The sequence below is a fragment of the Plecotus auritus genome, assembly GCF_963455305.1.
Source record: "Plecotus auritus genome assembly, chromosome: X".
Lineage (NCBI taxonomy): Eukaryota > Metazoa > Chordata > Mammalia > Chiroptera > Vespertilionidae > Plecotus > Plecotus auritus.
The window spans coordinates 98,570,706-98,593,323 of NC_137784.1; the positions used below are offsets into that span (position 1 = coordinate 98,570,706).

General features: G+C 46.1%; 1 protein-coding gene across 4 annotated transcripts in view; it reads right to left on the reverse strand.

Annotated features, from left to right (window-relative positions):
* Positions 1-21,489, reverse strand: part of SEPTIN6 (septin 6) — an 82,081-nt gene extending 60,592 nt beyond the window's left edge. The window contains exons 1-3 of one of the 4 annotated variants that reach the window (XM_080651882.1): positions 21,369-21,489; positions 20,788-20,899; positions 2,313-2,427 (exon numbers count right to left, since the gene is read on the reverse strand). In XM_080651882.1, the coding sequence (XP_080508008.1) occupies positions 2,313-2,427; positions 20,788-20,899; positions 21,369-21,424 (283 nt within the window). In that variant the 5' untranslated portion in view covers positions 21,425-21,489. Of the gene's footprint in view, positions 1-2,312; positions 2,428-20,329; positions 20,753-20,787; positions 20,900-21,216; positions 21,325-21,368 lie in introns of those variants that run through there. The other 3 variants (XM_080651883.1, XM_080651884.1, XM_080651885.1) reach the window with 3 other exon arrangements.
* Between the last annotated feature and the right edge of the window lie 1,129 nt (positions 21,490-22,618).

A 22,618-nucleotide genomic window follows, 5' to 3' on the forward strand; every position in this document is an offset into this window, starting at 1 on the left:
GGCAGCCATTTTCTGAAACTTGACATGAGGGGAAAGAAAGAGACAGGGTGACTGCTTGGGGATGAGGGTCTCCTTCCTACTCCTCCCCTCTTGGAGGGTCTGTCCCAGGCAGTTAAGCAAGGCTAGCCCAGCAGGTGCACGCTGAAGCAGTCACAGCTGTACAATGCCTAGGCTGCAACTCAAGGACAGGGGTTTACTATTTCTCCCACTTGTTTGCCATGACCTTGGCTGCCTCTTCCTCTGGGCCATTGGGGAGCCTGTGACCCACATGTCCAATTACCCCACACATCCACCCTCAGAGAGCTATTCTTGTTTACATGGCCTCCCTCCTGAAGCTTTACTAGCCCACCCAATTGGTTGAAAGGTTGCTTGGTGTGGGTATGTCATCTCACTTCTCATCTCCTCAACTTCAGTACAGGTCATACAGAGCTCTGGGAGGAATGCCAAGAGAATCTAGTATGTTTGTGTGGAAATTTTCGGTAATCAAATATTATGTAAAATAAGTTGGCCATCAGCCAAAGATTGGAGAGATCTGGCAGCCCTCATATTACATGTGATAGCATTTCATCTTGATGTCAATCACCGTGACTTCTATTTATGTTGTATCCTTCTCCTAATAGCAACTAATCATAACCATCAGAGGATTTCTGGCATTTGATGAATTAACAGCCTAGATCTAGACTCTAAGACCCATGATCTGAAATTTGTGAAGCACTTATTTTGTGAAGCTGGTGTGTGGGAGGGAGCCATCAAGCTAGTGAGTGAGCGTAGCTGACTGCCTGCCGTCCATATTTAGAAGTAACTTTGTTGTACTCCACTTGCCTTTGAGTGTGCAATTATTCTCCTATAGAAAGTGATATGGAAGAGTGCTGGGGATGGAGGAGAAGAAAATGAATGACCTTGGTTAGAAAACTTTACATTAAAGAGTAAAATATCCAATTCAAGTGTGGCTCAATATGATCTTCAACATGAATGAGTTCCCCATAAGCTCTATACAAGAATAAGAAAAGGTAATTATCACAGGAATCAAACTCACCACGTTTGGGTATATGGAACGATGCTCCAACTAACTGAGCCACACTGGCTAGGGCTATTGTAATTTCTAACACTATAGTGTCTGTTTTTGAACTTCATATAAATAAAATCATGTAGTGTGTACTCAAAAAAAAAAAAAAAAAGAAAAGGTAATTATCAGAGGTATTCGAGTGTTTCAACCAGCATGAAAACGGACTTTATTATGGTATTATACAATTATTAAGGTTTGGAAGTAGGTCAATGAAAATATGTAGGTATGCTCTACTGCACTGTATAGTGAAAATTATATGCTATGATCGTATTTGCAAATTTGGGATTTTTTAAGGTCTAAGGAGAGATTCTTAAAGAATGTCAAGGAACTTTTGATCCTCATATTTGGTTGGTGCTTGAGTTTTTAAAATGCTTTTGTGTTCTCAAGACATGTAGCTAGCAGCAGTTAGAGAAGTAGAAGGCGGGACAAAGGGTCAGCTAGATGTGGGTCCTTGTCCTGGCTCTGCCACTTATTCTGTGTTGCCTCAAGTAAGTCCTTATCCTCCCCAAGCTTCTGAGTCTCCATCTGTTCAATGAGGATACAAATGCTACTCATTCTGCTCACTTCACAAAGCCCTATTAAGGACCCAAATTGCTAATGTGGGAGTGTTTGAGAAGCATAATAAGTGGTTCCTGTGGGCTTAACTCATTCATTCCTTTAATAAACATTATTGAACGCTCTGTGTGCTGAGATTAGCATATCAGAGGTGACTAAGATGTGGTTTTCCACATTTGAGACTACAGGTCCAGGCAGAGATATACTTAAAAGGAATAAAAGAACTGCACACAGCTATGTGGTCCCTGCACTTGAGTTCCAACTGTAGCAAGCATAGCAGGGCTGCAAAGCAAACAGACAGACCCAACCCACTACCCAGCAGCTGTATGCATCTTTCTGCAGCCATTACCTCCATCCCAATTCTGCCTTGGCTCCCATTTTCTGCAGTCAAAACAAACCTGACAGCAATAGCTGAGCCAGCAAGCTCTCTTGCAAAATTTCCACAGGGTATCACACAGCTCAGTTTCCCTCAAGGTATGACCCCATATTCTGGTCTGACCAGCGGAAAATGTCATTACAGCCAGGTGTTTTTAAAAAAAACAAGCAGAGGATAAAAGAAGAAAGCGGGGGAGGGACACTCTTACAAGTAGATCAGAATGACGTACTATTTAACCTAATTACCTGCAAAGCCACATCCAGCTATTAAGTATCTAAATTCTCTAATAGAATTTTCTGCTGTGGAAATACTCACCCACACACATGATGTTGAAGCAGAAGCCCTGGCTGACTGACTTATTCACCAACTGGTCCGGCAAGCTGTCAAACCCCACATGTCCAGCCAGGGGGAGAGTTCGGCAATCTTCACCCTAATTTGGAAGGGGAGGGAAGGGAGAAAATGAAAATGTGCTTACAAGCAATCTGGGCCTCACTTCTCCATCCAAATAATATGTGTGTTAGGAAGTAACACCAGCCCAGGCTCCTGTCACCATAGCTCCAGGCAAAGCAAACTACAGAGGCACTTATAAGGGGCAGAAGGGCAGGGGCAGGGGATGAGACCGCTGGCGCCAGAGGTTCACAAACTTAGTTAAATTATCAACTCACTTACAAGCTGGATAACCTCTCAGTAACTCCACTTCCTTCTCTGTCATATGAGACAATATTATTTATCTTACAGGTGATTGGGAGACTCAAATGTGCTCACACATGTAACAAACTTAGAACAATGCCTAGTACGTGCATACGTGTTCAGTAAATATTACAAAGGGATTTCAGTTACTCCTCTCTCTAGGGCATTTTGGGGATCTACAATGGCGGCACCATGTAGAGGTTAAGAGACTAAGCTTTGATAAGATATGGAAGCAACCCGAATGCCCATCAATGCCCATCAAGAAACTGTGGTACATATACACAAAGAATACTATTCAGCCATAAAAATGAATGAAGTCATAACTTTTGAGACAGAAAAAAACAAGTATCACGTGATCTCACTTATATGTGAAATCTAATGAACAAAATAAAGTAGAAATAAACTCATAGATACAGAGAACAGACTGACAGCTGGGTGAAAAAGGTGAAGGGATTAAACAGTACAGATTGGTAATTACAAAATAGTCACATAGCCCTAACTGGTTTGGCTCAGTGGATAGAGCGTCGGCCTGCGGACTCAAGGGTCCCCGGTGCGATTCCGGTCAAGGGCATGTACTGTGGTTGCGGGCACATCCCCAGTAGGGAGTGTGCAGGAGGCAGCTGATCGATGTTTCTCTCTCATCGATGTTTCTAACTCTCTATCCCTCTCCCTTCCTCTCTGTAAAAAATCAATAAAATATATTTTAAAAAATAGTCACAGAGATATAGATTACAGCATGGAGAATATAGTCAATAATACTGTGATAACTATGTATGGGGCCAGGTGGATGCTTGAAGCATGGGGGGGGTGCACTCTGTAAAGTACATGATTTTCTAACCACTTTGCTGTACATCTGAAACTAATACAGAATAATATTGAATGTAAACTGTAATTGAAAAATGTTTTAAGTAGAGGGGAAAAGAGACTAAGCTTTGAATTCAGGCAGGAGCCCCACCTCCTCCACCTTCTGAACTTGGACAAGTTACTTAACTTCTCAAAGCGTCCCCATCTGTAAAATCAGGAACTTAGTAGTTACTACCTCATAGGACTGGTGTGAAGATTAGATAGGCTAATACTCCGAAAGCACTGAGTCTGGGGTAAGCATGCAGTAAGCATTCTATCAACTGTAGCTGCTGTTCTAATTTCACTGGGAGGTTATCCTTCCACTCAGACATCCCAAATAACATGTGATACTATGGCACACTGGTGGAGAGAGAGAGAGAGAGAGAGAGAGAGAGAGAGAGAGAGAGAGAGACCTCCTTGCTTCCTCTGGTCCCCTTGCTTGTCTCTATCAGGATCAGCCAAGCCATTTGCAGCTCTGGAAAGCAGAGGGCATTTGCTTCTTACTGTTAAAGGTTTTTACAAAACAAGGAGAACCTCAAACTGGGGCAGGCTTCCAAGGAGCCTGGGGGGAGGACAAAAGGGGCCTGCATGTACTAAAAAAAATATTAGTGGTAACTGCCAATCCGGGCAGCAAGGGAGGGGAAAAGGGAGGAGAAGGAAAGCTGGAGACAGCCAAGCTAGACAAGAGGGGTGGGGAGCTAGGTAAGCAGTTAGAGTTTCTGTTGTGTGGGGCTACACTAAGATTTGCATAACCAGAAGGGTGCCAAGAGTAATCCAAGAAGGACATGGTTAGTGCCAGGAGGCCTGCACCAACATCCCAGGCTTTTAGCAGGCAGCTCTTAGCCTGGACTGGACCTGCTTTAAGACTAGGTCCATAAGGGTACACTTCACACTGAGACAGATAGGCTGCATTGGTGGGGAAGCCTCACAGAGGCTGACATTGTCAGAACTGGTTCCCAGATAGCCCCTTCACCCAGCTTGGGATCCCACTCCCATTGGTGCCCTCAAGAGTGAGAGACAGGGCTAGGTGCCAGTGACTGCCACCTGGCAAGTTCATTACCCTCACACATCTCACCCCACACCCCAGTAGAGTATTCTTGGAACACAACCATCTGCCGTCATTCAATCCAGGCTGGAGTATTCTGGGTCCCAGTGGGGCACCTGAAGACAGCTGGGTTTCCTGAGTGGCCCATATCACTCAGGACCTTGTTCTACATTCACCCCTTTCCACACCCCCTCACCTCTTTCTCATTCTTTTTATTAAAGCAAACAAAAAGATCTAAGTTTCCCACTGTTCATTCTTGGTCCTCAACACTGCAGGGAGACAGGGCTTATGAGCCAATATGCTTTCTCGATGGAGCCTCCTAAGTAGCAGGCATCGGAAATTGGGAGGGACTCGGAGTTGAGATTTCTTGAACCATATTTTATCGCCCCTGGATGCCTCTTCCTGTCTCCAAATGCAGCACCATGCTCCAAGGCCTCTGGTCCAAGTGCCAAAGGCAAGGAAAGAGAATTTTCAAACTGAAGATAGTGGAGGGCAGTAGGGAGAACACCATTCCTTATTCTTTGTGTGTGTGTGTGTGTGTGTGTGTGTGTGTGTGTGTGTGTGTGTGTGTGTGGTTGATTGGTTGGTTAATCCTCACATGAGGATATTTTTTCCATTGCTTTTCAGAGAGAGTGGAGGGTAGGGTAGGAGGGGGAAAGGGAGAGAGAGAGAAACATCATTGTGAGAGAGACGCATTGACTGGTTGCCTCCTGCATGCGCCCCAACCAGGGGTGGGTTCAGGACTCAAACCCACAACCCAGGTATGTGCCCTTGATTGGAAATCGAACCTGTGACTGTTTGGTGTGCAGGCCGATATTCTAACCACTGAATACACCCGCCAGGGCCATACCTTATTCTTTTTTTAAATCTTTATTGTTCAGATTATTACAGTTGTTCCTCTTTTCCCCTCCCCCATAGCTCCCCTCCACCCAGTTCCCACCCCACCCCACCCCATGCCCTTACCCCCCCCCACAGTCCTCATCCATAGGTGTATGATTTTTGTCCAGTCTCTTCCCGCACCCCCCACACCGCTTTCCCCCCAAGGATTGTCCGTCCACTCCCTTCCTATGCCCCTGATTCTATTATATTCACCAGTTTATTCTGTTCATCAAATTTTTTATTCACTTGATTTTTAGATTCACTTGTTAATAGACATGTATTTGTTGTTCATAATTTTTATCTTTACCTTTTTCTTCCTCTTCTTAAAGAATACCTTTCAGCATTTCATATAATACTGGTTTGGCAGTGATGAACTCCTTTAGCTTTTTCTTATCTGTGAAGCTCTTTATCTGACCTTCAATTCTGAATGATAGCTTTGCTGGGTAGAGTAATCTTGGTTGTAGGTTCTTGCTATTCATCACTTTAAATATTTCTTGCCACTCCCTTCTGGCCTGCATAGTTTCTGTTGAGAAATCAGCTGACAGTCGTATGGGTGGTCCCTTGTAGGTAACTAACTGTTTTTCTCTTGCTGCTTTTAATATTCTCTCTTTGTCTTTTGCTCTTGGCATTTTAATTATGATGTGTCTTGGTGTGGCCCTCTTTGGATTCCTTTTGTTTGGGTTTCTCTGCGCTCCCTGGACTTGTAAGTCTATTTCTTTCACCAGGTGGGGGAAGTTTTCTGTCATTATTTCATCAAATAGGTTTTCAGTATCTTGCTCTCTCTCTTCTTCTGGCACCCCCATAATTCGGATGTTGGTACACTTGAGATTGTCCCAGAGGCTCCTTACACTATCTTCAAGTTTTTGGATTCTTTTTTCTTTTTGCTTTTCCGGCTGAGTGTTTTTTGCTTCTTTGTATTTCAACTCTTTGACTTGATTCTTACGATCCTTTAGTCTGCTGTTGGATCTCTATATGTTATTTTTTATTTCAGTCAGTGTATGCTTAATTTCTAGTTGGTCCTTTTTCATATCCTCGAGGGTCTCAATTTATTGGCCTTTTCTAGAAAATTCTTGAAAAACCTTTATAACCGTGGTTTTGAACTCTATATCCAGTAGTTTGCTTTCCTCCATTTCTTTCATTTGTGACCTGTTTCTTCGTCTCCGCATTTTCGCTGCTTCCCTGAGTTGGTAGAGTGGCTTTGTGTGCTAGGTGTCGTCCTATAGGGCCCAGTGGCTCAGCCTCCCCAGTTACCTGAGGTGGATACTCTTGGTGCACCCCTTTGTGGAATGTGTGCACAGTCTCGTTGTAGTTAAGCCTTGATTGTTGTTGGTATCACTGGGAGGAATTGACCTCCAGGCCAATTGGCTGTGAGGATCAGCTGTGTCTACTCTGGGAGAACTTCTGTGCTGGAGACACCCTTATAAGGCCAGACTTGCTTCAGTGGGGCTTTGGTGCTCACTGAGTCTGCCCCCTGAGTGTGTCCCTTATGGATCTGAGGAGTTGTAATCTGGATGGTCCTATTCTGACCCCTGGGTACGCTGGCTCTTGGATCTCCAAGGAGGTGTTAATTTAGCCTCTGCCTGTGGCCACCCAGCAGGAGCTACAGAGAGATCTGCAGATTCCTCGTCTTTGTTTGGAGTTTGGAGGTGCCCATATGAGGCCCAGCTGTGAAGCAATGCAAGCTGCTGTGGGGCCTTGGGCCTTCTTTTGGATGTTTTTGGTCTCTCTGACTCAGCTGCAGTTTGATAGGTAAGTTTAGATTTCAAAGGACCAGGCCATTCATATACAAAAGCCTCTGTGCACAGCTTGGATAGGGCGGAGTTTCAGGGCGGAGCAGACAGCAATGGCTTCCCATCAGCCCTGCCTTAAGAGGACCCCTGTGTCTCAGTCCCAGGGTTAATCACTACAAGCACCTCTGACAGAAAGCCGCCCTCGAGTTCCACCCACTGCCAGACAGTCCAGTTTCTCCCCGTATAAGTCTGGGTCCCCAGAGTCTCGCCCGGAACTGGAGTTCAAAGCAGTCAGGAGATTGTGTCTCCCTCCGGCTTGAAAAAGCCAGCAGCGTACTCAGTTGCCAGCCCTCTCTGCGCGCGTGCGCCTCCGTACCTCTGCCTTCCATACCTCCTCTGAGTCTCAGTGTGCTTTTCTCTTTCCTTCTAGTTGTAGAATTTCCACTCAGCCAGCCTTCCTGTGGTTCTGGATGATGTCCATTTTGTCTTTTAGTTATAGTTTTGAAGTTGTTGTGCGAGGCGGCAAGTTCAGGTGTTTACCTATGCCGCCATCTTGGTTTCTCTCCCATACCTTATTCTTAAAGATTTACTTTATTGTCAGAGACTGACCAAGCACTTCATATGTGCCCCCCTATTACCTGGCACCTAGCACAGTGCTGGAAAATACCCTAAACAGCAAATGGAAGGATATGGGCTTTATTCCCTAGACCAGTGGTCGGCAAACTGCGGCTCACAAGCCACATGTGGCTCATGAGCTGCAGTTTGCCGCTCTGTTGACCAATGAGTTTGCCGACCACTGACCTAGACTCTCGATTCCAATAATTACAGGATGTTGTTGTTCCTTGTGATTAAGCCCCTATCCCAGTGGTCAGCAAATTCATTAGTCAACAGAGCGGCAAACCGCGACTCATGAGCCACATGTGGCTCGCGAGCCGCAGTTTGCCGACCACTGCCCTAGAGTCCATGAGGTTTGGGGGCATACAAGTAGTTTTTCTGAAAAATCATTCCAGTAGCAAAGTGCTTCATTGATTGGAGGAGAGAGAGAGAGTAGGGGCAGAAGATGTATTAGCAGATAACTCCAATAATGTTGATCTGGCACTGAGACAATAAATGCTTGCTGAAATGAACTGATCTGACTTGAGAATCTGGAGGGAAGAACAAATCTGAGAGATGTCCTAAAAGGATGAGCTTCAATGATTGGGCAGAGGGAGTGAGGGAGCAATCAAAGCTCAAAGTATTCCAAGCCTGGAAGCTTGGATTGATTACATTGTCCAACATTCACCCCTTTGGACCATGGTCAGAAAGAGGGAAGCCAGGAAAGGGGGCTTGTTTAGTGGGGAAGTCGATAATCTGGTTTTCAATAAGCCACTACTAAAAGAAATTACATTGATCAGGTATTTTATTTTATAAAAGTAATCAATGTTCACTGCAGATATTTTAGAACATGGGAAATTATAAGGGAGAAAAGCATAATCACCCATATCACTCTCCATAAATAGTCACTGTTAATATTTACATGGATTTCCCTCCAGTTTGTATATGGTGCGGTTTTGGGGGTTTTTGTTGTTGTTGTTGTTGTTTTACAAAATAGGGATAATTTTGTATAATCGTTTTCATAAACTGACTTAATAACCTTATACTTAATATAGTGTGGATGTTTTCTTGAGTAATTACGTATACTTCTTTTTTAATTTTATTTTTCCATTGCAGTTGACATTCAACATTATTTTATATTAGTTTCAGATGTACAGCATAGTGGCCAGACAAGCACATAACATTAAGTATACTTCTAAAACTTTACTTTTATTGGTCACATAGCATTCCACTGTAGGACTCCACAGATTTTATTAACCAGTCTTCCACTGCTAGACATTTAGCATGCTTCCAAGTTTTCAACAACTTAAACAACAATTCTTGTTCTTACAGAATGACATATCTCTAATTATTCCTAGAATTGAAGCCCACTGGGCTCAAGGACTCACACATTTGAAAGACTGTGGTACACACTGAAAATCACTCAACAGAGAATAGCACAAATGTCTACTTCCACCACCAATATATAAGAGTGTCTGTTTACCCATACATAGACCAACACTTTGAGTTTCTGAGGCTTTTTAGCTATTGTGCATTGCATCACTGAAAAATGGCATTAAGTCATTTAATTTGCATTTAATCATTATTTTTATTGTTCAACTATGTATGTATATTGTGCATATGCATACCTACATGTGAGTTGCCTGTGCATGTCTTTGCCCAGTTTTTAAATAATAGGTGTTTGTCTTTCTCTTCTGAATTTGTAAAAGCATTTTATATGTTAAGGAAAATAAGATAGTTTTGATTTTATGAGAGATACCAGGAGAAGAAATTCAATAAGCACTTAGTAACATGGAATTGTAGGCTCCAGGAGAAGTCAGGACTGGGATATAAATTTAAAAGTGAAAGGTATGAAACTGGTGTGTTCACCAAGAGATAGTACAGGGAGAAAAGAGCTAAAGGTTGAATATAGGAAATGCCCACAAGTAAGGAATGGGAAATTGAAGAGGATTCTGCCAAGAGGAGGAACTGATCAGGTAAGAGATGACCCAATAGTTTTCTATCACTGGAGGCCAAGGTTGAAGTCAGGAAGAATTACAGAGACATAACTGTTGATCTGGACTTGGTGAAGGTCACTGATGATGTTTAGAATCCTTGTTTCTTCTGTATCTTTTTACCCACTGTCCAATATACCTAAATTAACTGGAAGGTTAATGTGGATTTTTTTCTTGTGCAGCAAACTTTTTGTCTCAATGCCTATAATTGGGAAAACTTCAAAAATGTAGTATTGTGTATATATATACAGTTCCTGCTTTAAGAACTCCTGTCTAGCAAGCATCATTCACTGTTGCTTTAATGACTCTTATAAAATGTAAAGGTCATCATTATGAATACCAGTCCTCATTGTTCAGAGCTAAATATGCAGAGGTAAAAAGGACAGGACACTGGACTGAATGTACACTGATCCTTGAATAGCCCCTGGAAGTTTCTTCCCCACTCCCTTACTAAAACCTCTGATATATTATCTCTTTCCTCTTTCTCCATAAGGTGGCCTGATTAGTGGAGGTTCTCATTACTTTGATTTTATTTTTTTTATTTTATTTTATTTTATTTTATTTTATTTTATTTTATTTTATTGTTTAAAGTATTACAAATAGTAGTACATATATCTCCTTTTTTTCCCCAGTGACCTTCCCCCAGCCTCCCCTACCGGTCCTCATTACTTTGACTGCAATTACAATTGAACGTTCCCCGGATTACAATGTTCACAAGAGGAGATGGAACTAGCAACTTGGCCCAGCATGTCTGACACTAAAACCTCAAGTTATCATTTTGAGTAGCAGGTGGCACCATGTTCAAGGTTTGAACTGAGATGCTAGAAAGGCAACAGTAACCAAAATGTTAAATGTCCCATCTCCACTAACCCTGCAACCTCCCCTCGGAATCTATTCTACAGAAACTCATACATCTGTACAAAGATCCATGTACTATAAGGAAATTCATCATGACACTGTTCATAATGCTGAAAGATTAAAAAAACACATAAGTGTCTGACAATAGGAAAATATTTAACTAAATTCTGGTACAGGCCTATTCTGGAATATTCTGCAGCCATTAAGAAGAATTCGCCAAAACCGGTTTGGCTCAGTGGATAGAGCGTCGGCCTGCAGACTGAAAGGTCCCAAGTTCGATTCTGGTCAAGGGCACGTACTTTGGTTGCGGGCACATCCCCAGTAGGGGGTGTGCAGGAGGCAGCTGATCGATGTTTCTCTCTCATCGATGTTTCTAACTCTCTATCCCTCTCCCTTCCTCTCCGTAGAATATCAATAAAATATATATATTTTTTTTTTAAAAAAAGAAGAATTCGGTTGGTCTATAGGTACTGATGTGAATATCCCCAAGTCATATTATAAAGTAGATAAAAGAAGTTCTAGAACAATAAGCACAGTCAATCCCATATATGAAAAGAGGCCTGTATATGTGCATTTGCACATAAATGTACTTGAGTGCATAGAAAGGGGACTGGAAAGAATCCACCAAACCAAGAACTGTGGCTACCTCAGGGGAGGGGAATGGAAACAGGGGCTTACTCAGGGGGTAGTCAGTATGCTTCCGTATTGTTTGATTCTGTTACAGCTTGAAATGTATTCACACACTACCTATGTAATTTGAAAACATCTTTAATACAAAGAAAGGGAGTTCTCACTCAGTTTTGCAGCAGGAGCAATTAAGAGGCAGAATCTGAGAGGAGCTAAAAGGAAGGCAAAATGAAAGAGCACTCCTGAGAACTGGGAGAGCCCCACTCCCCTCCCCAATTACATTTCCTGTTTTCTCCTCATCTGAAGTCACTTGTGGTTTTGAAATCCGTTATACCACATTTCATGTCATAGGCAGAAACACCGCTCTCTTTCTCTTCCACCTCCACCCCTGAGGACACACCAATTTCGTTTTTTAATTGAGTAGTCGAAGGTTCATGTTATAAAGAATGACTTATGGTGGTTCCAGTTGTGCATCTTTCTCCCACTGCTGTTATTCTGCAAATAAAGAGTCCCAGCCTGGCTGCGGTGGCTCAGTGGTTGAGCGTCAACCTCTGAACCAGGAGGTCAAGGTTCCATTCCCAGTCAGGGCACGTGCCCAGGTTGCAGGCTGGATTCCCAGTAGGGGACGTGCAGGAGGCAGCCAATCAATGATTCTCTCTCATCATTGATGTTTCTATCTCTCTCTCCCTCTCCCTTCCTCCCTAAAGAATTTTTTAGAGTCCCATAAACACCCAAGTGGGCAAACCCCATGCCCCTCAATCACCTGCCCCTCCTCCCAATTCCTGATCAGGGCATATGCTTAGGTTGCGGGCTTGATCCCCAATAGGGGAGGTAGAGGAGCAACCAATCGATGATGTTTCTTTCTCTTCTCATCAGTGTTTCTATCTCTCTATTCCTCTCCATCCTTCTCTAAAAAGTAATGAAAAACATATTTTTAAAAAAAAACTGCGGTGCCAAAGTTAGTAGCTGTCATTCTGAAGGATGAGACCAAAGCCAAAAGTTTGGAGCTCATTGCTGATGACTGGGCTTTCCTTAAACTTTCCCCTCTAGCCTTTGCATGTAGATATTAGTAAAGGACAGAAACACTGAAATAAGATTCTCCCCATGTGTCATTACTGGTAGGCCTCTCTCACACCTTCCTTTTCTCCATCTCCATTCCCAGCCCTGAAGACCAATCTCTGATAGACCCTGCAAATCTTCAGAACAATCAAAATCAGTGAATAATTCAATGATGCACGATGGGATATGAAGCAGCTGATTAAAATATTTTCTAAGAATATTTAATGACATGGGAAAATGATTACCAAATACTGTCAGGCAAAAAAACAACACACCAACACTGTATATACAGGATCATCCCTATCATGGGGGGAAAGTATATATGCATTTTTAAAGGCTTCAAAGAATACAATAAGATGCTAACAATGGTTACTTTGGGTGAAGGGGCTGTAGGTATTATTGCTTTTCTGTGTTTTCCAAATTTTCTGCAATAGGCATATTTTACTTTTATAATCAGAATTTAAATGTTGGTTGTTTTTAAAGTTCTATGATGATACTTTCCTATGCAGGAAAGTGGCCTCGGATATTATAGCAAAATCTTCAACTACAACCAAAAAGGTGCTTTAAATACAGATAATCAGAAAGTTCATGTGAGTATTCTGCTTTCAGGCAGTTTTACTATAATATTAAACACTAGAGGCCCGGTGCATGAAATTCGTGCACTGTGGGGGGGGGGGCATCCCTCAGCCTAGCCTTCACCCTCTCACAGTCTGGGACCCCTCGGTGGATGTCCGCCTGCCAGCTTAGGCCCGATCCCTGGGACCTGCTCGCTCCTTACCACTTGTCTTGCTACTTCTTAGCGGCAGGCTTACTGCTCAGCTGCTCCTTAGCTGCTCCTTAGCAGCAGGCTCCTTACCACTCAACTGCTCCTTAGCGCTGCCGCGGAGGCAGGAGAGGCTTCTGGCTGAGTGGCACTCCCCCTGTAGGAGCACACTGACCACCAGGGAGCAGCTCCTGTGTTGAGAGTCTGCCCCCCGGTGGTCAGTGTGCATCATAGCAACTGGTCGTTCCACTGTTCTGTCTAGTTGCATATTAGCCTTTTATTATATAGGATTTTACCATTAATACAAAAAACCTACTGCTATTATTATATACATAACATTATTATACAGTGTAACTTATTATTATAAACTAGAGGCCCAGTGCATGAGATTCATGCATGGGGGGGGGTCCCTCAACCCGGCCTGCCCCCTCTCGCAGTCCGGGACCCTTCACTCCTTACTGCCTGCTTGCAGCGGAGGCAGGAGAGGCTCCCGCCACCGCAGCTGGGCTTGCCAGCCGTGAGCCCAGCTTCTGGCTGAGTGGCACTCCCCCTGTAGAAGCACACTGACCACCAGAGGACAGCTCCTGTGTTGAGCGTCTGCCCCTTGGTGGTCAGTGCATGTCATAGCAACTGGTCCTTCCACAGTTCAGTCATTTGCATATTAGGCTTTTATTATATAGGATATTCATGCGAACCAGAAGTAAAATCACATATCCCAAAACATGTAGCAGAAAGTCTTGAAACAATCAAGTAGGTGAAAACCCTATCTGCTGCCCCCACTATTGTCAAGGGTGTGGATGCCACTGTATTATCAGCCATAAGAACCACAAAAACACTGATAAGTTCCCAGAGGTTAAAAAAACAACAACAAAACTCTGATGTGCCTCACACATCAAATGTCAGGATTTCCCCCGTGCTGATTAAGCCAGGCTAAGAGGAAACTGACAGTAGTAGCAATGCCCTGAACTGGGAGAGAGCAATTTGGGGGCTTTGCCAAGGAGAAATAAAGCTGCAAAAGCTGGCAGCAACCCCTTAGGAGCCCCAGAAATGCCCTTCAGTGGGGAACAGCTTAGGGGACCCAGGGGATGCACAAAGGAGACCACCCTCACCAAACAGGGAGAAGACTCGTTTTTTGGCAAATCCAATAGATGAAACTCTGGAGTGGCTTTTCATTCTATAAAAGGATCCACAGCAGGATTCTATTAAAGAACCAGCTTTCCGTGTGCATTTAAAATGGGACTCAATAGACAAAAATTCAGCTGTCATGTATCTTTATAGGAAGACAAAGGCTATATATACATACATGGACAGACAATATCTGAAGGGTTGTTTCTAGTCCACTTATAGGGACCCTGCTGAGCTAAAAGCCCAGACTTGCCTTTTCTCCAACTCTCCCCACCCAGCTCAAGGAGTCTAAGCAATCAGGGGGGTGAAGTAGCATACTGCCACCTCATTCAGAAACAGAAGTGGTCAAGGACCTAACAAAATTAGGCTGGAGAACAAGGAAACATAAGAACCATACAATAGTTGAGCTGGAAACGCCCTTAAAAATCACTTAGTCCAGTGGTCGGCAAACTCATTAGTCAACAGAGCCAAATATCAACAGTACAACGATTGAAATTTCTTTTGAGAGCCAAATTTTTTAAACTTAAACTTCTAACGCCACTTCTTCAAAATAGACTCGCCCAGGCCGTGGTATTTTGTGGAAGAGCCACACTCAAAGAGCCGCATGTGGCTCGGGAGCCGCAGTTTGCCAACCACAGACCTAGTCCAACCCGCTTGGTTTACAAAAGGGGAAACAGAGACTCAGAGAGAGGAAATTACTTGTCTTGAGTCAGAGTGATTTAGTGGCAGAGAGTGCTGCTAGGATCCAGGACTCTGTCAAGCAGACTGCCACTCTCCAATGGAAAAGCTGCCTCAAGAGACAGATATAGATTTTCATGCTGCCAAAATTCTGGGACATTGGGTTTGTGGCTTGATGCTTAGTAGCGGACAGAAGGGTGACAGAACACGACCTCAAAGCCAATGGGCTCACCAAGGTGAATATGGCCCACAGAAGGCAACAGAGACCGTGGATGTCATGGAGAGTCTTTTGCTCCTCTTCTGCCTTCTCTGTCCCATTTCCCTCCTTTCTGACTCCGACTTAAGCCTAGGCCTGGTCAACCACCTAGTTCTGCTCAAGAATCACAGTGCTACCTAACCCACAAGCCAAATTCTTAAGTAAAATATCTCCATCAGTACGGGGACGACCCTTTGCTCAGAGTGCATCAACTTTCCCACAAATACCAGACAGATTCCCTTTAAGCTTGGCTATTTAAACAGAGTTTTCTAGGTGTTCTGGACATTATTATCTCCGATCTACTAAAAAAAAAAAAAAAAAAAAAAAGGTTTACTCACAGGCCTCTGGATGAATGCCCAACTGTCCTCTGGGGAGCCTGAACTGGCCTCTGCCTCCATCTGGTCTCGTTTAAAGGGGATCTGAAAAAACCTAGTTCCTGCCTCAGCGCCAGTGCTCAGAGCTATGGGCCTCTGCTGTGAAAGGAAACTCAAGGCTTACCTCACACCTCATCAAGGGTCATCAAGGGCCCAGAAAGCAGAATTCTGTCCTATTACCCCAGTGTCTTTGTTAGGGGTCAGAGAGGGCCCTGGAAGGAGAAACCTGAGCCCTGAGCCCTGTCCTTGAAAAGGCCTATAAATCTTTTCCCGTCACCTTTAAGTGAGTGGAACGGATGACCCAACTCCAGGGCCAGCTGAGAGCACACTGCATAATTCAGCAGATGGCTGCCTCTAATGAGAAGATACTGAAGGAGAGGATAACATTATGTCTCACCCTCATGAGCATGTGGCCTCCTTCCTCTGTGCAGGCAACAGAGAAACCCACGGTTTCAAATCCCAAATCGCGGCAGCAGAAGGCTCCTCCTGCCAAACCGAGGAGGAAGGGTCTGTGTTTCTAATTTATTCTACCCCCCTCCAGTTGTTACTTAAAATAATCCATCATTACATAGCTGGTGGCTCCAAAATTTTTATTTAAAGCAATATGGGAGAAAAAAGAAAGAAAAATCCATGACTGTGCTATTGGGATTTAAGCTAAGAATCGTTTTAGCATCAAGAGTCTTCAAAGCACCCAAGTATATTCTCCTCTGACCTCCAAGAGTGTGCTGGGGGGCAGGTGCAGCGAAAGAGGGAGAAGAAGGGACATGGCACAATTTTTATTTCTTAGAAACATCATGAGAAGACCAGAGGTTGTGTGTGTGTGTGTGTGTGTGTGTGTGTGTGTGTGTGTGTGTGTTTATGAATCTGTGTCATCTGGTAGGTGTTTCGTTGTTTTATCCACTGACCAGCAATAACACTTTGGACTAAGTCACTTGATCTCCATGTACCCCTAAAATGAAGAGGACAATAATACTTGTCCAGGAAGCTATTGGGGAAAATGAAATCATACAGATGGAAGTATTCTGAGATCGTTGAAAGAAACATGTTACACTTATCCATGGTATTCGTTTGCTTTGCTTTTCTCTCTCGTTCTTGAGTGCAGTTTTAATGTTCATGCAGTAGATACCCTTCTCAATTGTTCATACTAGCATGAAACCCCAGCTCTGATAATCCAGGAGGCCAGGCAAGTCCAGAAATCAGTCCTATTTCACTCTGGAATACCTTTTCCAGGGTACTTAGCTTCCTAATAACTTTTGCTCCAGCTAATACAATGGGTTCACTCCCTTACAGCACACAGAAGGAGGGGCCTGCTGAGTAACAAGGCCAGCAATCAATAAAAACTTCGCAGCAGAAACTACACAAAGTAAATGCTATGCACACGACAGCAGGTCAAAATCTCATTGTATTTTACAGACAAATCACTCAGCTCTAATGCAGTTTTGGAGTAAGAACACTGCTAACACACATTTCCGGGATTTAGGATAGGAAAAGGAAACGGGCTTATTCCTGCCTCTCATCTGGAAGCTTGGAGAGAGCAGCATCCTATTTGCCTTGGCCACACTAGATCCCAGCACCTGGCACAGGGCCTGGCAGAGTCGCTGCCCAATAAATACACACATTGAAGAAATGAATGAAAATAAAAGTGTGTGAATTAACAAAGGAAATGTTCCCAGCCCAGTAGCAGAAGTGAGATCTCACCCATCTTCACACCTACCCTTTTCCTAGTTGAAGCCCTCAGGAAGCCTTTCCTGACACATACCACCACTGCTGGATTAGGACCCCTTATAATGGATTCTCATGGCAGGCAGCAGCTCTCCTGTGCAGAACTTACCACATGGTAATTATATACTTACTGGTGTCTGCCTCTGCTACCAGACTGTAAATTCCCTGGGGGAAGGGGCCATGTGCATTTTGAAGGGGGTGTGCACTGTAATCCCCCCTACTTTTTATTTTGAAAAGTCTTAAACATACAGAAAATTTGGGAAATACCAGGCATATACTCTTGACTTAGATTTAAGAAGTTTGAATATTTGGGGCCATGTAAATTTTTTTCAGTGCTATATCCCCAGTAGAGGTATGGGTGAATATTGAGGTTTGCTGCCCCTGTTTATATTTTTAGTGTGAAGTGGTGGAGATGGTTGAGGCAGGGAGCTTCAAGGGGAAACAAGGGGAAGTGCCATTTGATAGCAAGCCCAGAGTGCAGCCACCTGTAGGCAGTTGCCCTAAGGCACTTGTTCCAGGCCAAACCCAGCTAAGGCAAAGTTCGCCCCTGCAAGCTCTTTCATTGGGAGAAAGACCATTACCTGGCTGCTGCTGGAAGAAAGCATCATTTCCCACATTTTGCATTGTTTCAAGCCAGAATCAAGGTTCTTTCTATGGGCCAGCACTTACAGTCTACAACTCAAAATGCAACACTGAAAGAAACAGCTCAAGAGCCAGGAAATGCAGCCTCTGGGGCCTGCACTGTGCGCGGCTAGGTTACCTTGGACAAGTCATGCATCCTTTCAGAGTATGTATATATTAATAGCAGCCAAGCCACCTCACGGACAGGGATTGGGGGTAGGGACATCCCAAGAATCTACTGTAGTTTCCTAATTATTGTGTCCACAATTTGTCTCCCCAACTAGACTGTTAGCTTAAAAGCCAATAACTTTATGCACTACTTTTTTTTTGTATAGGTGACCAGGGCTAGCCATCATGTGGGACACTTAGCAGTCAATCAAATAAACACTTGTGGTCACAACAGAGAAATCGTTTTGTCATGCACAATCTTTGTAGCGTTCATTCAAATGGGATGGGATTGTACTATGTAGAGGAGAACTGAACTTGCAAGTTGCATGCATGCCCAAATAAGGGCCCTACCCAACAACTCTAGGGCCTGTTTTAGTCTAGCCAGAGTGACCCTCAACTGACTCTAGAAAGAACACACACACACACACACACACACACACACACACACATACCAGAGGACTACTTGCATGGCGCCTTGTCTCAGAGCTCACTAAACAGAACTCTTAAGCCAGGCATACTCAGGTTTATTCTCCAGTCTTCTCTTCCCAACCCCTGGATACATGTTCCCTGGAAGAAACAAACTGCAACCAGAAGGCCAAGGTCTCCTGAGTTAATTCCATCTTCCCCTGGTGAATTACAACTTCTTGCAGACACAAAGGAGAGCAGAGAGACAAATGACACATTAAACAAGAGCTTCACTGGCTGGGGGAGGGGAGACATGGAGAGTGACGTCAGTTTTCCCAGAAACCCATTTATCACGATAACAAGGTCTCAAGTGCTCTGCTGCTCTTTGAGCTTCAGAATCTGACGTACAATACAGTACAGAAAGGATAGCCAGAGCAAACTGTAACCATGCAAAGCAAACTAAGTGGCCTTAAACCACTCCACCCCCATCAGCAGAACAAAAGGATGCCTGGGTTGTTGGAGTTGTGCCTGAGGTGAAACACAACCTTCTAGAACATTCCCCTTTGCAACATCTGCCCTGCAGTCCCAATCCAGGCAAAGGGACTGGTGAAAGCTTACAGACAGGTCAATGCAAATTAATTAGCTGACAAGAAAAATCATTAGCATCCTTTTTGGTCACTAAGGATGGGACAAATATAATCCAGGAGACTAAAATGCAAGTAATGAGAAAAAAAGCACTCTGGGAACTCTCAAAACACTAAATAGATAGCACAGTGCTAATCTTGGGGAGAAGAGAACTCTCTCAATTTCCATTATCCCAGCGCATCCTATCTACATCCTTCCACATCGTGACTATATAAAAAGCTCCATCTGGGGTCTGCGGGAGTTGGGGGAGGTTTCAAAGAAATCACCCTGCCCTTCTAAACAGGGACAGGAGGGTGGAATAAATTTATACATATCCTGTAAACACTTGGATTCTGGATTCAGATTTTGAAAACAACCATACCAAATACCTAGAGGTTTTTTTTATTGCCCTGGATTTGTATTGCACAGACTATTTCCCTTAATAAGTAAGCACAAGGTTTTAAAACGTATGTGTGTGTTTCAAGATTTTCATCAAGTAGAATTTGGTGTCATGGGATTTGAACTACCTCTATTTCACTCTCCTTCCTGGTCTCAGGGTGCTGGTAATTGTGGGCTTCTGAAAATTCCAGAAACCCGTGGATGAATAGAAAGGCTAGGTTGTTCCCCTAAATGGAATCATCCCCTCCCTTTGCAACCAAACTTCTGATCTAAAAACAAACAAACATGGGGCCTCGGGTCACTTCAACATGATTTCTGTGTACACCTCGGGCTAGAAAACTTCAGTTCTTTAAATGAAGATTTTTCTCCCCCGAGTCTGTCGCCAACAAAAAGAGAGAGGGCACCATTTTTGCAAACCTCACAGTTATTTTCCTGAGTTCCCATAGAAAGAAGCCAGCTCCACAGATTTTGGTACTCAAGCCCAGTTACACTGAACACGCGCCACTACAGACCCCCGGAGGCCCGCACAACCTGGGTCAGGTGCTTGGAACCCTGCCAAAATACGCAGCCAGCCACCTACAGGCCAGTGGACTGCACCCCACACAGAGGCACAAATGGGACCCAGAGACACACAGAACAAGTAGAGAGGCGAGGCGTCTGAACACTCACCCTGAAGGTGAGCACACTCAAGAGAAACTGGCGGACTCATCCAGGGTCAGAGAGCAGCGGGGCGCCGCCGCCCGCCGGGGAGGCACGAGTGTGCGCGCGTGCACTCAGACGCACACAGTGCTACACACTCACAGACGCAGTCACATATGTAATGCATATGGAGAATCCCTCCCCCAGCCAGTCACCTCCCCGCCCCCCTCACCACTCACCGACTCCTGCCCCAGGCTAACCCCAGGCCCGGGTCCCTCTTCCCAAGAAGGCCGAGTCGCAACTGGCAGCTGCGCGCAGGGGCGCGGCCCGGCGGTCCAGGAAGCCAGGCCAGGGCGCCAGAGAAGAGGGCTTGACGGCTCTTGCAGCCATTCATTCGGCAACGCCCCATCGGCGGGACCGCTGCTGCAGCGAGGGAAGCGGCGGCGCTTATAACAGATATTGGGCAATTCAAGTTCAGCCGCCGGCCCGCAGCCTTGGCCACCCGCCCGCCACCACTGTGGTTCTCGGGGACTGGCTGGGGGACTGAGCCGCTGATCGCGGGAGCAGAAGTCCCACCTCACCTTGACTCCTGGATGCTGCTCACTGCCCTTCTCGCGAAGGCGGTGGCGGTGGCCAGGTCTCCCCTGCCCAGCCCAGGCCCTTGGCCCGGGTCCTGACACCCAAGCCCCGCACTCACCACCTGGCGAGCTATGTCGGTCGCTGCCATCCCTCCAACTGCTCCTGCCTCCTCCAGGGCTGCCTCCGGCGCCTCCTCAACGGGAGATCCAGCACGGGAAACAGGGGAGCTCCTCCGACAAAGAGAAAGTGTTACACTTTGGGCGCGACCAAGTCCTGTGGGGGGAGGTGCAAGGGAGGAGCCCCCTCGCCGCTGCTCCAACCCCAATCTCCCCTCTATCGCCCACCCCCTCGGAAGTGGGGTCTGGGGAGCGGACGGATTTAACGCGCCGTTTCCCCCTACTAGCGCGCTTCCAGTTCTCCTTACAACCCCAGTCGCTGGCCTTTGCGAAGGGAGGCGGGGGCTCCCCTCGGTGACCACGTCCTGCCCCACCCCCGCCACTGGGTTCCATGGTACGTCCCGACCTCTGCTGAATTGTCACACCCTCACCCCTGCTCTCGCCTTACATCCCTGAGTCTCCAGACCCCCAAAGGCTGGAGGGGAGCCCCTGCCCCTCCCCCTCCCGCGCACAGCTCTGCGGCTGAGCTCCGCAGTCCTTCCCTCCCTCCCCCAGGCCCCCTGGATCCCTTTTCCCTCTCCACCGAGATATCAGGGTGCAGGGGTTCCAGCGCCCGCCACTGGAGTCTCGATGCTCCATCACACCTGACACCCGTCCCCCCAGCCCCCATCATGGCCCGGGAGTGCTGCTGAGGCCAGAGGTGGGCAGCTGCTGCGGCACCTGCAGCTCCGTAGTGGAGCTTAAAAAGGGGATGGTGGGGGGAGCCTCACTGCCGCCCCGCAACTCATCTGTGACCAGCGGAGTCGGAGGCCAGCAGTTCAGAAATGGAGCGCCCCTTTTGCGCTGGGGTTTATAAGCCTCGGGTCCTGTGGGCTGTAATTTCGTGGAGCCAAGCCACCACCGTTGGGTACTTAATACAGATGGGCCCCAGGCCTCCTCTCCACACGCAGCCCCAGACCACCTACCCCCTCCCTCTCTTGCCTGGACCGTTGGGGAGTCAGAGGAGGTGCTTGGGGATGAAGATCCCCAGCTCTGGGGAGCCAGATAGTGGGCAGTGAGGAGGAGCTGCCTCCAGTGGCTGTAAGCCCCCCCCTGATTGTCCCTAAACCTTGGGTGAGCCCAGGAGAACCTCCGAAGGCAGAGGCTATGCCTGTCTGATTTCCTTTTCCTCCTGGCCAGCCACCGCTGCGGGTCCCCTCTCTTGCCCTTGGCACCTCTCCACCACTGCAGCCCTGATGCCCCCTTCCCCTCCCCCCTCACCCCAGGAGTGGCCCCTTGCTAGTTCCCTGGGACTGGGGAATCCTGGAAGATTTGGCTGCCCCAGGCCTGAGGGGTGGGGCACTCAAGTCCTCTAAAGGGCAGGTGCTCTGGTCTCAAAGGGAGACCCAGACCCTAGAGTGGCATCTGGGACCTCCAGGGGAGGCAGGCCTGTGGGCGAAAACTGGGTCCACAGGGGGTCCGGATGGGGAGAGGCCCCTCAGCAGCCAAGCCAAGGCGGAGCCGCTAAAGGGGAGGCTGGAGGGAGGAAAGCAGCAAAACAGGAACCAGGGAGAGAGAGGGAGAAGGGACCCCACCCAGTGGCCCAGGCCTGTGGAGAAGGAAGGAAGGCAGAGAAATGGGGTGGTCACATGAAGCGCTTTTCTGGCATTGGATTCCCCCTGCTGAGACCGTGCTTCTCACTGCTCCTTGGGTGAGGAGTGCACCTGAAGAACTAGGACTCCACACAAAGCATCCCTAGTGCCTAGGGCCTGACACTCAGGAAGCGACCAATTAAGCGTGTCCTAAACAGGAAAGCAGAGGATTTGGATATAGGGGGAGGGAGGTACATAAGAA